Source organism: Adiantum capillus-veneris, chromosome 10 (genome assembly GCF_014529385.1).
Source record: "Adiantum capillus-veneris isolate H3 chromosome 10, ASM1452938v2, whole genome shotgun sequence".
Lineage (NCBI taxonomy): Eukaryota > Viridiplantae > Streptophyta > Polypodiopsida > Polypodiales > Pteridaceae > Adiantum > Adiantum capillus-veneris.
In genome coordinates, this window is record NC_140940.1 from 74,391,655 (window position 1) to 74,407,435 (window position 15,781).

Consider the following 15,781-nt stretch of genomic DNA (forward strand, 5'->3'; position numbering starts at 1 on the left):
TATTCGTAGACCGTGCATGCCCAGTCACTTAGCATAGATGCATATCCTCCGGTTGCACACAGCATGATCATCGGAATTCCCATCAGAATCCATTAGCATCAGTTAGGGGAATTTTCCAGTGCATTTAGCCTATTTTCCTATTTATTGGTTATTTTCACTTATTATTTTTAAGTGACTTTCCAACAAAAGTAGGTAGGGCAATTTTGCTAAGTTAATATATAAGCAAACCCAAGTTAGCACTTTCTGGCAGAAGAGGCAGCAGGAGCTTCCCGCTCAACAGGTCACTTCTCAGCAATACCCCCTAGAGCCTAGCGTTTTGGATAAAGACCTCCGCCAACGAGTCCTCTTGCAGTACCGCGGCAACACCAGATTGCCCGCACCTTTCCCCCTTGCATCATCGCCAAGACCTCTAGCCTTGTAGCGTTTTTGCTCGCCAGACATCAGCCCCAACCAGCGTTTTTACTAACGCTAGGGACTGCTGCAAGTTTAGCGATTTTTCAGCCATGCACTAACGCCAGCAGATCCGCAAACATTCAGCGTTTTGGATCAGCAGCCCAGCGTTTTTGATCAGCAAAATCAGCATTGAAAAACAGAGATTTTCAGCCTCAAGCACAGTAGCAGATTCCACCCCATTCAGTTGTAGAAGTCCCCCCAAGTTTAGCCCAAGAAAACGCAGCCAAAACAGTCATTTTCAGCCACCAAACAGTCCCCGAAATCAGCGATTAGAAGACCTCAGATTTCAGCCATCGCGTCGTCATCATCACCGTCGTCGTCATCGGCATAGTCCCATTGCATCAGTCCATTGCATACGCATTGTACACCTTTGTGCAATCAAAGAATAGACCACTCTCGCCGATGAGAGTGGGGCCTTCGGAGGAGGGTTTTACAACCTCTTGGTGTCGTATCTCTTCTCTCTCCTTCTCTCAGTTTCATTCACTTGCACGCACAATACCCACTCACTTTGTTCGTGATCATAGCACTCTCCACAAGACGGAAAGCTCTCTCTTTCCCTAAGAACTAAAAGGAACCTTGAGCAATAAAGATCACTAATCTTTAGAAAATACAACATTCATTCCGCTGCACCTTACATTGGTATTAGAGCTTTGGAAGTGTTCTGCATTACTCAAGGAAAGAACCACGAGAACCACAAGAATTTTTTTGCTTGTTGCAATCGCACGAACCCAAGTTTACTTGGGCGTGGCGATCCCTAATCGTGTTTTGTTGAAGAGTGACAGGAATCCCAAGAAAGAAGGGCTTGTCCAGCCTCCCCTTGTGTCTCTTTTCACTCATTGAGAGCGGACCGTGCACTTAGCGGCCGGCCAATCGACGTGAGGTGGGAAAAAGCAACCTTGGTGTGAGCGTAAGGCCCGCAGAAAACGGTAGAACTCGGGTGAAGAGAAGATCCTTCTCCAATGCGATTTGCAAGCGAAAGAAAACCTCAAGAACCCCAAGAACCCAAGACCCTCAAGACTCTAGAACCTCAAGAACCCTAGATTCTCACGAATCAAGGACCTCAAGAACCCAAGAACCCCCAAGAACCCAAGTTCCTCGTGAACTTCAGAATCCAAGACCCGCAAGAACCCAAGTTCCTCGTGAACTTAAGAACACAAGAACCCACGATTGCAGAATGGTCATCACTCGAAGCGGAATGGATACTTCGCTTGGAGGTGATGAGCATGAGAGAGGCGAAGAAGAATTTTCCCCACGAGGAGGTTTTTCAGACCCTCCTCCTTCCCCATCTACGACAAAGATTGCACTAACTCCTATGGAGGAGTTGGACCAAGAAAGAGAAGCAGAAAGAAAAGCCTACGAAGAAGACATGGCAGCCATCGAGCGTAAGTACCAAGAAAGAATGGCAGCCATAGGGCGAGAGAACAAAGCAAGACAAGCAGAATTTAATTGCCAGAACAAAGCCCTCAAAGAAAAGAGCGACCACCACAACAAAGAGTTTTGGCGAATCTATTCTCAAGTTCAGGCACAGATGCAAGAGATTTGGGGAAAGGAGACTCTCTCAGTCTCTTCTTCTCCAAATCATGACACACAGGATTTGCATGATTGTGTGAAGCATGATGATGATTTGATTGACAATGACTTGCATGATGATAAGCATGATGATTTGAATGACAAGCATGATGATTTGGATGACAAAGATAAGCATGATGATTTGAATGATATTGCTAAGCATGATGATTTGGATGACAATGACACGCATAATCAAGATGTGATTTCTCACAAGCATGATGATTTGCATGATCAAGATGTGATTTCTCACAAGCATGATGAATTGCATGAAGATGATGTGATTGTTCACACGGATGACGTGTTAGTTGATGCTTTTTCTAGCGAAGCTAACCTCGTTGTAGAATCGATCAATCACCAAGAATCGATCTTGGCTTTCGAGTCGAGGTCCACAGATCCCCCACAAGACGATTCGATAGATCCCGAAGAAGCGATCTTGGCTCTCGAGCCTTGGTCCAAAGAACCATCACAGGAAGTATTGTGTGTTCGCATGATTGATATGCACGCATTGTTCGAGTGTTTCATTCGTGAAGGTTTCCTGTATTTTAGTCAGCATCGTTATGTGATCCCTTTTACTAGGCATGACATATTGTATGTTGAGCACGTTTCTCTCATGGATGAGCACGAATGTATGCGGATTGTTCATGAAAAGTGGAGAAGTTTGTATGTCAGGAAGTCACATTCCATGTCTCTTCCTTGGCATGACACAGTTTCCGAACGAGCACATGATTGTATGAGCACCACGCATGGGCATTTCCTTTGTGATTTGCCACAGTTGAATGATTTCGATCATATAGAAAAGATTCGACCGCATTGCTTGCAAGTGTTTGATGCACGGGTTGTCACTCCATCTATATGTTCATCTACTTTGCATACGCAGTCTTTAGAGAAGACAATATTTTTTTCCTTCCATTACATGGAATGGGTATGTTCATGATTTTGTGTTGGAGTCGGTTTCAGGAATTTTCAGCCATGGAGATTCTTGAAGATGGAAGAAGCACGACTCTAGACGAAGTTGAAGCAAGGACAGAGATTCAGAAGACTTTGAGTCGCTTTCGGCGTGGCCCAAAGAAGCAAGCGTTGCAGACCTTTATGAAGTTCAAGTACCGCACGACCCACACATCAGAGTGGGCCGGCGAAGAGTCCCTTCCAGGATTCCGGAAGCTGTTGGTGATCTCCCTCGACGCCATACAGTTCGGTATCAGTACCTCACTTTGAAAAGGAGGGGATGTCACGTGACACATCCCAACCCTATGTGTCCGTGGACAAGCTACACCACAGCAAGGTTCAGTCAGTTCAGTCAGTTTAGATTAGCAGTGATCTGGCACTTTTGTGAGTCTATTCGTAGACCGTGCATGCCCAGTCACTTAGCATAGATGCATATCCTCCGGTTGCACACAGCATGATCATCGGAATTCCCATCAGAATCCATTAGCATCAGTTAGGGGAATTTTCCAGTGCATTTAGCCTATTTTCCTATTTATTGGTTATTTTCACTTATTGTTTTTAAGTGACTTTCCAACAAAAGTAGGTAGGGCAATTTTGCTAAGTTAATATATAAGCAAACCCAAGTTAGCACTTTCTGGCAGAAGTGGCAGCAGGAGCTTCCCGCTCAACAGGTCACTTCTCAGCAGTAGCCCCCAGAGCCTAGCGTTTTGGATAAAGACCTCCGCCGACGAGTCCTCTTGCAGTATCGCGGCAACACCAGATTGCCCGCACCTTTCCCCCTCGCATCATCGCCAAGACCACCAGCCTTGTAGCGTTTTTGCTCGCCAGACATCAGCCCCAACCAGCGTTCTTACTAACGCTAGGGACTGCTGCAAGTTTAGCGATTTTGCAGCCATGCACTAACGCCAGCAGATCTGCAAACATTCAGCGTTTTGGATCAGCAGCCCAGCGTTTTTGATCAGCAAAATCAGCATTGAAAAACAGAGATTTTCAGCCTCAAGCGCAGTAGCAGATTCCACCCATTTAGTTGCAGAAGTCCCCCCAAGTTTAGCCCAAGAAAACGCAGCCAAAACAGTCATTTTCAGCCACCAAACAGTCCCCGAAATCAGCGATTAGAAGACCTCAGATTTCAGCCATCGCGTCGTCATCATCACCGTCGTCGTCATCGGCATAGTCCCATTGCATCAGTCCATTGCATACGCATTGTACACCTTTGTGCAATCAAAGAATAGACCACTCTCGCCGATGAGAGTGGGGCCTTCGGAGGAGGGTTTTACAACCTCTTGGTGTCGTATCTCTTCTCTCTCCTTCTCTCAGTTTCATTCACTTGCACGCACAATACCCACTCACTTTGTTCGTGATCATAGCACTCTCCACAAGACGGAAAGCTCTCTCTTTCCCTAAGAACTAAAAGGAACCTTGAGCAATAAAGATCACTAATCTTGAGAAATACAACATTCATTCCGCTGCACCTTACAAAGCACAATAAGGGAAAGCCTAAGGAGAACAAGTCTTCTCAAACTACCTCTTAGACTCCTCAGAACCCTCAGAACGGTAAAAACGGTAAGAATGGTAACTCTTCTAGCCAATCTTCTTCTAATCCTTCGGAAAAGAATGCTAAAGCTAAGCTCACCCCAAATGAAAAAGTTGTTAAAGGAATCATGGGAGGATACATAACGTCAGAAGAACAAGTCATTTATTCTAAGGAAGGTCGATGTTATCATTGTCATGTCAAGAGGCATATAAAGAAAACATGTCGTAAGATTGAATCTAACGAATCCAAAGAACCCACAGAACCCACATCCTCTGTTAATGCCATAAAAGAAAGGGGCACACCTTCTTCGGCTTCCTGTAGGTGCGCGGTCAACTGTGCCTCTTGCCATGTGTGGTACCAATTAATGGCATCACCGGCAAGGTATATAGATGCTGTCAAAATGTTGCTATTTCCTGTCTTCTTAGTTGTCGCAAAGTAAGCATGAAATTGATTCAACCAAGAATGAATAATAGTAGCATCCATCTTACCATCATACTTACTGAACGTCAACTTCTCAATGACGGGGTTGTTGGCATCCGAATCTCTGCTTGAGCTACTTGATGAACTACCAACATTTTTGACCGGCTCGGGTTTCGAGGTAAGTACATGTAGGACCAACTCTTGCATGCGTTGATCTCTCTGCACCTCACGCTCTAACTCCAAGGCTGCTCGTCTTTCTTCGGCCGCCAAGCGCGCTTGCTCACGCTCACGCTCCAAGCTACCCTTCGGTCTTCGGCCGCAAAGCGCGGTTGCTCGCGCTCGCGTTCCAAGGCTAGCCGTCTTTCTTCACGCTCGCGATCCAACTCTCTCTTTGCGCTCGCGATCCAATTCTGCCTTTCTCTCTTTGCGCTCGCGATCCAATTTTGCCTTTCTTTCTTCGGGCTCGTGCTCTAAGGCGGGGCGTTGCGCTTTTTGTTGTAACATCATGCCCATCATCGTCTTGACCAAAGCCTGCATAGGATTTGGTGCAATCCTTGGCGTAGATGGGGAGGGGGAAGGGTCGGGAAAACCTCCCGGTGGGGAAATTCTTCTTCGCCACCTCCATGCTCATCACCTTCACGCAAAGTATCCATTCCGCTTCGGGTGATGACCATACACTGAGTTATTGGTACTTAAATACTTGGGTGCTTGTGGTTCTTGGGTTCTTGAGGTTCTTGAGTCCTTGAGGTTCTTGCATTCTCGAGGTTCTTGAGTTCTTGAGGTCTTTCTTTAGCTTGCAATCTGTGTTAGAGAAGGATCTTCTCTTACCCGAGCTCTACTCTTCCTTGCGGGCGCACCCCTTGGCGGCCTTGCGCTCACACCAAGGTTGTTTTTTCTCACCTCACGTCGATTGGCTGACTGCTTAGTGCATGGTCCGCTCTCAATGAGTGAAAAGAGCAACAAGGGGAGGCCGGACAAGCTCTTCTTTCTTGGGTTACCTGTCACTCTTCAAAAACACGATTAGGAATCGACACGCCCAAGTGGACTTGGGTTACATGCGACCGCAACAAGCAAATTTTTTTTTCTGTGGTTCTTTCCTTGAGTGATACAGAAACACTGCCAAAGCTCTGATACCAATGTAAGGTGCAACGGAAGTGAATGTTGAACTTTGCTCAAGATGAGTGCTCCGAACTGTGCTCAAGGGTTCCTTTTACTTAGGGAAGGAAGAGCCTTCCGTTCCTTTAAAGAGAGAGTGCAAATGATCACAAACAAAGTGAATGACACTGTGAATGAAGGTGCTAAGACTAAGAGAGAGAGAGAGAAGAGAATATGACACCAAAATGTTGTCAAAGCCTCCTCCAAGGGCCCCACTCTCTATGACGAGAGAGGTCTATGCTATTGATTGCACAAATCTGGTACAATGGTCTAGATGCAATGGACTTGCCGACGATGTCGACGACAATGATGACGACGACGAGACGGGCTGAAATCTGAAAACACTAGGGGCTGAAAACTGCAAATCTGCTATTTGCTGAATTCTGACTCTATGTCCACGAGGACGGCGATGGCAACGACGCGACGACGGTGCGTTGAAAACGCAGATGTTGAAATCTGCGAACAGTGGGCTGAAACTGAAAACGCTAGCCAATTTGACCACGCGGCGAGGATCTGCTGCGGGAAGGCGAGTATCTGCTGCGGTTTGGGGTTGCTCCCGCGGAGTCTAAGTGCTGAAAACTGGAAACGTTGATGCTAGGGCTGATTCCATCGCCAGGAATCTGCAAAACGCAGATAGTGATCTGCAATTGCAAAAACGCTAGGCTGAACTCTGTGATCTGCTAACGCGAGGGCTGATCTGCAATCTACAAAACGCTAGGCTGGTCTTGATGGCTGAAAAACACTAAGTAATTCTACCGGTTCTTGCTGAGAAGGTGCATTGCAAGTGTAGGTACTCTGTTGCCTCTTTTGCCAGAAAGTGCTAGTGCTAGCTTTTATTTATACTTGCTTAGCCAATTTGCCCTACCCAGTTCCCAACAAAGTCACTTATTAATAATAAATGAAAAATGGCTAAAATAGGGAAAATGGGTTCTGGTTGCACAGAGCATGACATCAACATGACAATCAGTAGCCATCATGAGCATGTTACAGTGCACAGAGGATATGCAACTACTCTAAGTGCCTGGACATTCACGGCTTGTGAACAGTGTGATATGAAACGTTTCAGGGTTTCGTGCGTTTTGGGGTTTCGAGGTTTCTGAAACGTTTCGTTTTGGGGCTCAAAGAAAGCGAAACACATGTTTCGTTTTACATGTATGTTTCTATAATTATACATTGAATATACATATAAATTTACATGTCAAAACATATGAAATACCAAAATTTGGATGTGAGACTTGAGTCACGAGTAAATAAGGTATCTATTTTGTGAAGCGGCCTGGCTTTAAAAATCTCCAAATGGGTGGTTTAAGGTCAACTGGTCAAAAGGGGGCCAAAAAAGAAAAGTCGACTCATTTCGGCTGTTTCGCCGTCTCGGGGTTTCAGAGGGCCGAAACGCGTCTTTATGCCACACTACCTGCGTGCGAGAACACTTTCTAAGATGACCTGAACCCTGGATCTGAAGTAGCTTGTCCACATGCACATAGGGTTAGATGTGCACGTGACATCCCCTTCTTTTCAAAGTGAGGTACTGTTACCGAACTGTATGGCGTCGAGGGAGATCGCCAACAATGTCTGGAATCTTGGGAAGGACTCTTCGCCAGCCGACTCTGATGCGTGGGTCGTGCGATACTTGAACTTCATAAAGGTCTGCAATGCTTGCTTCTTTGGACCGCGCCGAAAGCGACACAAAGGGATCTGTGGTTGCTTCAGTGGTCCAACTGTGTCTATGGACGTAGATCCACCTTCTTCAAGAATCTTTGAGGACGAAAATTCTTGAAACCACTTCCAACACAAAATCATGAACATACCCATTCCAAGTAGAGTGACTGGAAAAATACTAGTCTTCTTAAAAGACTGTGCATGCAATGTAGATGAACAAAGAGACGGAGTGCCAAACCGTTCATCAAACACACGCAAACAATGGGGTCGAATCTTGACTTTCTGATCTAAATCTATCAACTGTGGCAAATCACAATGAAAATGCTGATGCTTGATAGAAAAATGTTCTTGTGCTCTTTTTGAGACTGTGTCATGCAAACTTTTGTTCTTTTTGATAGAAATCCGCATACATCCGTGCTCATCCATGAGTGAATCATGTGCATCGTACAATATGGCATGCCTGTGGAAAGGGAACACATAAAGACGGTGACGAAAATACAAGAAACCGTCACGAATGAAACACTCGAACAATGCGTGCTGACTAATCATGCGAACACACAATACTTCTTGAGTGATGTCTTTGGACCTCGACTCGAGAGCTAGGATCGGTTCTGCGTGATTGATCATATCTGCAATGAGGTTAGCTTCACCGGAAAAACCATCATCCTTGTGAACAATCACATCTTTATCATGCAAATCATCATCCTTGTGAATAATCAAATCTGTATTATGCAAAACATGTGTGTCGTGCTTTGGAGAAGAAAAGACTGAGAGAGTCTCCTTCTCTTGGTTCTTTTCAAATTTCGCCTGCACGAGAGAAATGAGAGGTGAACAATGAACAACTTTCTCCCTACGAATGACAATGGGAGTGTCACTTTTGGCATTGAAAGTGAAAGTATTGTCCACCCAATCAATGAGAGGGTTATGCTTACAAAACCATTGAATGCCTAGAATCATATCACATCTTGAAAGAGGAGACACTACAAATTTTCTGCGGCGGAACATGAGGCAGAACGGCGGAACGGGAAAAAGTAGGCATTTGGGGTTGTTTGGGCAACATTTTTGGTGCAGTTTGAGGGTAGGTTTGGGGGCTGTTTTTGGGTTGTTTAGGAGTGTATTTGGGACTAAGCTGAATGGAGCTAGTTCAAGCTTTAATCTTGTCCACCGTTCTGGCTTGCCTTCCTCCTCCCCGTTCGCGTCTCGTTCTCAACCCTTCCATTCTTGTTCCGCGTTCCCGTTCTCGGTAACAATGGTGAATCTATCTCGGATAGGACGTGGGTGGGTCAGTTTGCATCTTGGATGGGACATCTTTTTCGGACCATGCACCAGTGATTCTCACGATGACAAATAGACAGAGGAGGGGGCGCACGATGCTATGCATTTCTCAGAGGATCTTGTTGGACTTCCAGCTGAGAGAGTGAGTGGCGGCTCTTTGGACAGAGGACTTGGACACGCAAGACTCTCTTGCTGACAGAGTGGCCTTTGGACTTGCTCAGCTTAGCTGTTTCTTTCTCCAGGAGTCTACGGCCTGCGCCTGGCTGTAGCGAGGGAGGAGGAGCAACGTCTCTGACGGGGCATTGCTTCCTTGCAGAGGATGCAGGAGCAGCATTCAGTCAGTCCTTGGTTGGAGGAGCAGTTGCAGCAGGCTCGCCAGGAGCTTGCCAGCATAGAGGAGAGGTGTCATGATTTTTCTTTCCATCGACATGCATCTTAGTGGACTCAGGTGGGTGTCAGGGTGACTGGGTCTTTCTTTGAGGTAGTGGAACCTCGTCATGCACATACCAGTGTCAGCCAGTTGAGGAGACCTGACAGGTCAATTGCTTCAGAGCCAAAGGATATGCTTGCAGTTGCTATTGCTTTTACCCTCACCTGCTATTAGCAGAGCCGCAGTCAGAGTGTCGGGATACATGCAGAGAGCAAGTTTGGGCACAGATGCCTTCTCTTGTGCCTGAGGAGATGCGCGTACATATGCTGTTTTTTCATTGGGAGAGTCTCTCCTTATGGTTGATGTAGCCCTCTCTAGTAGAGGTGGTTGTAGCCCTATGAGCAGTTTTAGTAACTAATAGAAGGATCTTTTTCTTGGAAAAAAGAAAAAAGAAGAAGAATTTGTAGTGCAAGAAAAAGGGATTTTCTGCAATGCGTGTGCATTGGATCTCTTTCCCTTCTATTTTATTTCAAATTTACTCTAAATTTCAGCTTGACTTGTGGAATTTGGGAGAAGGATGTTTGGCTGCTTAAAGAGCTTGCTTTTGAATCTGTGAATGATATTGCTTGTTATCGCAGGAGAACCTATCTTTTTCCCTCATACATCCAGACTGGACTGCAGATGAGGAAATGCTATTGCTGGAGGTATAGTGCTAAAATATAATTGCACATATGGAAAAGATGAAGTAGAAAGTTCCAAGTTTCCTGTGAAATTTTGTTCCAGGGGGTCGAAACACATGGCTTAGGTGATTGGGTAAAAGTTGCAGTGCACGTAGCTACAAAGACAAAACTCCAGTGCTATAATCACTATATGTCCTCATATATGAACTCTCCATGTTCCCCTCTTCCGGTACTTTTTTTGAAGCTTATCAATGCAAAGTCTGTACTGCTGTGCTGCACCCTGGGACTTTGATTTTTTAACTCGATAAATTTCTTACAGGACCTTACTAATATTCGTAGTAAAACAAGGGCTGAGCTAATGGCAATTACCAAGGCGCATCAAAAGGGTGAGTTGTTCTGTCTCAACTATGGACCCATTTCAACGCCTAATGCATTATTCACACTTTTTATACTGTTTTGCCACTCATGTCAGGTGGTATTAATGATGGGATTGTTCTGAAACCACCAAAGCAGGAGCCGTCAGTTTCCCCGACTAGAGTAAAGTAAGAATCTTTTGTTATTGCAAGGTCTTCATTCATCATTTCTGCGTTTCAGGGTCTACTTTTTCTCACCGAGACATTGCTAATAAAAAATGTTGTATGCTGGTGATGGAGGGTCGACATAGCTCTTCTGTAGTTCAGGGAGGCGCAGTGTTATTTTACTACCTGATTTGAGATTCATAGTCCCATTTCTAGTTATCACCACACAGTTTTTTCAAACAAAAAACAGCAATAAACCAATCCATGTGAAGTTCTACTTCATGATACAATGATGCTGGGTTGTGAAAGGCTTCCTAATGAAGGAAAAGGAAAACACAACAGCCATGCACGTCGGTGTCAACCAATTCTAACTGATAGCAGGATGCACATTCCATTGCCATCAATTTTAAACCAGAAGACTTGGAAGAACGAGTGTCATTGTCTATAAATGTCTTAACCATCTGAGAGCAAGCAAACTCATGCTGATTTCACTCTTGCAAATTGTATTGTGTAGTTAATGAGCTTGAGTGGAAATGGAAGCTGGAAGCACACTCTCGATTTCTGTATCTTCCTTGTGTGTCTGAGAATCTTATCTGTAATATGGTGCATATTCAAGGCGATTGTTCTAAATGCCTCACAACTGGTCATGTCACATGATATGCAGAATGGAAGAACGGGATGCTGTGCGTGATGGAAGATCTCCTTCTAGTATAAGTGTAGGTAATCTTTGTTCTTCACTCCTGGCTTGTTTAAATGAAAAAGACTGCAACTTTCTCTCTCTCTCTCTCTCTCTCTCTCTCTCTCTCTCTCTCTCTCTCTCTCTATGTGTGTGTGTGTGTGTGTGTGCGCGCGCACGCGCGCGCAGCCCTGTCCCCCCTCGCGCTACCTCTGCAGCCCCGCAGGTACAACAGAAGACAGTAAAATTTAAAATTCAAATTTTCTCAGAAATTGCAGAGTTTGCAGAAAGCGGGTATTTCTTGTATGCATAATGTGGAAGCACTTGTGCGTGTAGTGTGGTCTCCTTTCACCGCAAAATTCCTCTTGTTTTTGGCAACGACCAAACATGAGGAAGCAGAATGATAAGCCCGACCCTTTAGAAGATGCAAATCAAAAGTGCAAAGAAGAAATGACCCGAAACCATTAACAAGATCAACCGCAACTTATTAGGGATAATAAAAATGCTCGAAGATCGCGTTTTTTCCAAAGAAAGCAAGATTACTACAATGGGAGATCGTGTGACGGCCCAAGGCGAAGAGATTGCGTCACTCAAGAAGGAGCTCCCTGAGGCACGATCACGAAACATGCCTGAAGAAGGAGAATTGCAACCCTGTGTAATAGAAGAACTCAACACAATCAAAGAGCAAGTGCGAGCCATCAAAGAGGGGGAAGAGCAACATAAAGAAATGACTTCGTGGGTGGACGTTATTACAAAGACTTAACAGAAAGCATATGAGGTTGAGAAATGGATTGAGGTTGCCAGGAAAGGGAAAAGCAAGGAAACAACGTCCACACCCACCGTTATCAACCTGACACTAGAAGAGGAGCAAAGAAGACGTGTACGCTCTCTACATGTGAGAATTTGCGGCCTTAAAGACAAAGATAATGTAGACGAAGAGGTAAAAGAACTCATGGCTTTGATGGGGGTTCATGAGCTGATGCACTCAAGAGCTTGGAGAGTGGTCAACAAGAAAAATGGAAGCAAGGAGGAAGCCTCGAAAGAAAGGGCACTCATCCTTTGTTTTCTCTCCATGGAAGCGAAGGACTTTGTGAAGAAGAGATCAACTCTCAAGAAGACTGGTATCTTTCTCGGGGATGACCTTATCCTCTCACATATCGTCCATATGCAGGAGGTAATGCTAGAGATTAGAGTCGCAAGGAAAGAAGGTAAGATTGCTTTTTACCGAGATGGAAGAGTGGTGATATTGGAGCGACACTCCACATGACGGTGTGCGGCCTATGGGAGGACACTCAAAGTTGCTACTTGGAATTGTAATGAATCTATGCGCCTTGATGTGGATGCTTTTGATATTGGAGCGACGCTCCACATGACGGTGTGCGGCCTATGGGAGGACACTCAAAGTTGCTACCTGGAATTGTAATGGATCTAAGCGCCTTAATGAGAGCATAGGGGGCGGGGCTCAGGAGGAGTTACAGTGTTATTCAGGGAGCAGTTGCAGCCATTGATACATATAGCCCGCAGGGATGAGCAAGCTAGGTACATGGTGAGATTGAGAGCGGAGACATGTAGATATCTTTACATTGCTATTTGCTACTTCCCCACGAGTACGTCAGTATATGCACCACCCAGAGGATAGTCCCCCTCTCTATTTTGGATGATGACATGTGGGAGTTCTCTAGAGATGGTGACATTATCATTCTAGGGGACTTCAATGCTGGGACTGCCCGTCATCAGACAGTATTTTATGATACTTCAGAGGAGATGCTGAGAGAGCTGGATGTTGCAGAGACGGGCCTATCCAGACTATCAGAGGATGGGAAATATACTGAGTGTGGACATCACTTGATAGACATGGGGACTGCACATGGATTGGCCATCTTGAATGGCCTACAGAGATTTCCCGCTGCGGGAGGTTTTACATGCTTTCCACACAGACATGGAGCCAGCACAATGGATTATGTCATGGCACAACCGAGCCTCATCTCTAGTATCCAAGATCTCATAGTTGAGCCCAGACGTGTTGGGGTGGCAGTGGATCATGCTCTTGTCTCGTTGACCATCTCTTTCCAATTCAGTGTAGCACACAGGCCAGGGGTAGCAGCCCCTACTCGCTATACCTTCACACGGGAGACGGATTCTGTATACATAGATGGGATCTATAGACGCCTATGCACTGAGGAGTTAGTGTGACCTTTGGAGGAGCTTACTACTATACTGACACAGACATTACATGATGCAGTAGCAGAGGCATACCCACACACCTAGCCTGAGCGGAGACGTCGTTCTGGGAGCATGCCTCAGAACAGCGGGTATGATGGGGAATGCTGCCGAACTAGAGCTAGACTTCAGAGGGAGGTGCTTTTGGGAGACATCACTCACAAACAATCACAGATTGACTTCCGACGCCTAGTGCGGCGGAAGAAGAGGGCATTTTTGGCTCAACTAGAGCCGGATCTATACCAGCTATTCTCGAATCAGGACTTGCGTGAGGCATGGCGGCTCTTTCATGAGCAGTTCCACCCCCCCCCCCCCCCCCCTTCACTTTGCCATTACCTCTACAGAGACCTGGGGTCAGTACACATCATCTTTGTACACAGTTCCTGGACAACCGCCCCTTCCCGATCCATGCCCACACACATGTGCTTTTTTCACCGCTGAGATGGTGAAGAAGGCCATTGACAAGATGAGGACTGGGAGAGCATATGCCCCCCCCCCCCCCCCCCGCCCCCCCCTTCTCTTTGCCATTACCTCTACAGAGACCTGGGGTCAGTACACATCATCTTTGTACACAGTTCCTGGACAGCCGCCCCTTCCCGACCCCCCCCCGATCCATGCCCACACACATGTGCTTTTTTCACCGCTGAGATGGTGAAGAAGGCCATTGACAAGATGAGGACTGGGAGAGCATATGCCCCCCCCCCCCCCCCCCCCCCCCCCCCCCCCCCGGGCCCCCGCCCCAAGCGCGATTTTTCAAAAAGATTCAAGATTGGGGATTAGTAAATCGATCAAGGTTAGCGTTTGGATGGAATTTATACATAGTGGACTGATAATTTCTGACATCTGAGTGGGTCTGATCTTGCTCTTTTAATCGTTGTCCCCTTAAGCGTGCTCTGCTATTCCCCGCATTGTGTAGGAATTTTTGTGCTATCCACAATGCAATTGTATGATTATTGAAATGAAAGTTAGCACAAATTTTAATGATTGCGGTGTTTTCTTTTGTGCAGTCTTGCCCATAGTTTTCTCCATACATGTATGGTAAATGTATATAGTTTCATACTCAAATGATATTTGGTGTATGATGGGCATATGATATGCACAAACATACTTACCATGCTTAATCTACAAGGCGACTTGGAAAATAATCTATCTTTACCGTTGGGCAATAGCTTGATGTGTGCAATTTTGAAAGCATGGCTATAATGTCTTTGAACTGCAAACACTATGTAGTGATCACATCTAAGCATGTTTTTTCGTTGAAATGTCTAGTATGGTACGACGTGTGGAATTTCTAGGGGATGTCTTTTTCCATACTTCCATATCATTCTGTGTTGCCGTATGGAAAAACTGTGGTCTTGCCTTTCATATTCATTAAGTGGAATTCTCACGGAGGTTGAGCTCTAGTTTTTGTTTTTGGGTTCAATTTTGGTTTTTTGTAGCTATTTTTGAGATCTTTTAACTTGCCTTTAGTCTCTTTCATTTACATAGAGTAGCTTTTCTACTATCATGGGCTGCCATAAATTGGTGCTATCAATGCAATTGCAGCACCTGATTTCCTTTCACTAATTCATATCGATATTTTTCTGTCATTGATCTTTGGCATATTTTTGCTTACTATGCCAGCGATTCTTTTCAGTCCTAGAACTCAGAATTCTATCTTTCAACTCTCAGGTTCTGTGACAGAGGGGGAGAAAGGACAAGACAGAGCATATGAAAGTAAATCTTTGACTGCAACAAATCCAGCAACAGTTGTTGATAAGAAGCCTGTATTACCAGGACAGCAAAAAGAAGGTTCCGAGTCCACTGCTACAGTGGCCGAAGGTAACATTCTTCCGAGAGGGGCTCACTTCGACGTTTAAATCGCTCACCTGCCAGCTGCTTACTGGCAGTTGAGCTGAAATTTTGTGCAATCACGCTTCACACATGAAGTTTATAAACAACAAATTTTTCAAGATACAAGTTTTGAAAGAAGTGGTTGCATAGGTATGTTGATTTTTAAGTATTCTAGGGGTTATCTATCATGTTTCTACAGGAGATGGTGGCCAAAGTAATCGCAGCATTGGCGTGAAGAAACCAAAGCCATTATTCGATGGCACTGAGGATGGCACCACCTATCTAGATCAGAGTGGTTTTAATCCGAAGAGGAGAGAATTCGATAAAGAATATGATAATGATGCGGAGCTCCCACTTGCGGAAATGGAGTTCAAAGAAGCTGATACAGAGACCGATTATGAGCTCAAACTTCGCATGCTGCATATATATCTAGAAAGGTTAGTATGCTAGCAGCATAAAATAAATAAACTTCAT

General features: G+C 45.3%; 1 protein-coding gene across 1 annotated transcript in view; it reads left to right on the top strand.

Moving 5' to 3' along the window:
• Positions 1–15,781, top strand: part of LOC147449076 (transcriptional adapter ADA2-like) — a 77,257-nt gene that overhangs the window by 35,008 nt on the left and 26,468 nt on the right. Inside the window, exons 4-10 of the mRNA XM_086521629.1 lie at positions 10,019–10,084; positions 10,164–10,289; positions 10,380–10,446; positions 10,533–10,602; positions 11,243–11,298; positions 15,146–15,295; positions 15,507–15,744. Of these exons, the coding sequence (XP_086377755.1) occupies positions 10,019–10,084; positions 10,164–10,289; positions 10,380–10,446; positions 10,533–10,602; positions 11,243–11,298; positions 15,146–15,295; positions 15,507–15,744 (773 nt within the window). The remainder of the gene's footprint in view (positions 1–10,018; positions 10,085–10,163; positions 10,290–10,379; positions 10,447–10,532; positions 10,603–11,242; positions 11,299–15,145; positions 15,296–15,506; positions 15,745–15,781) is intronic.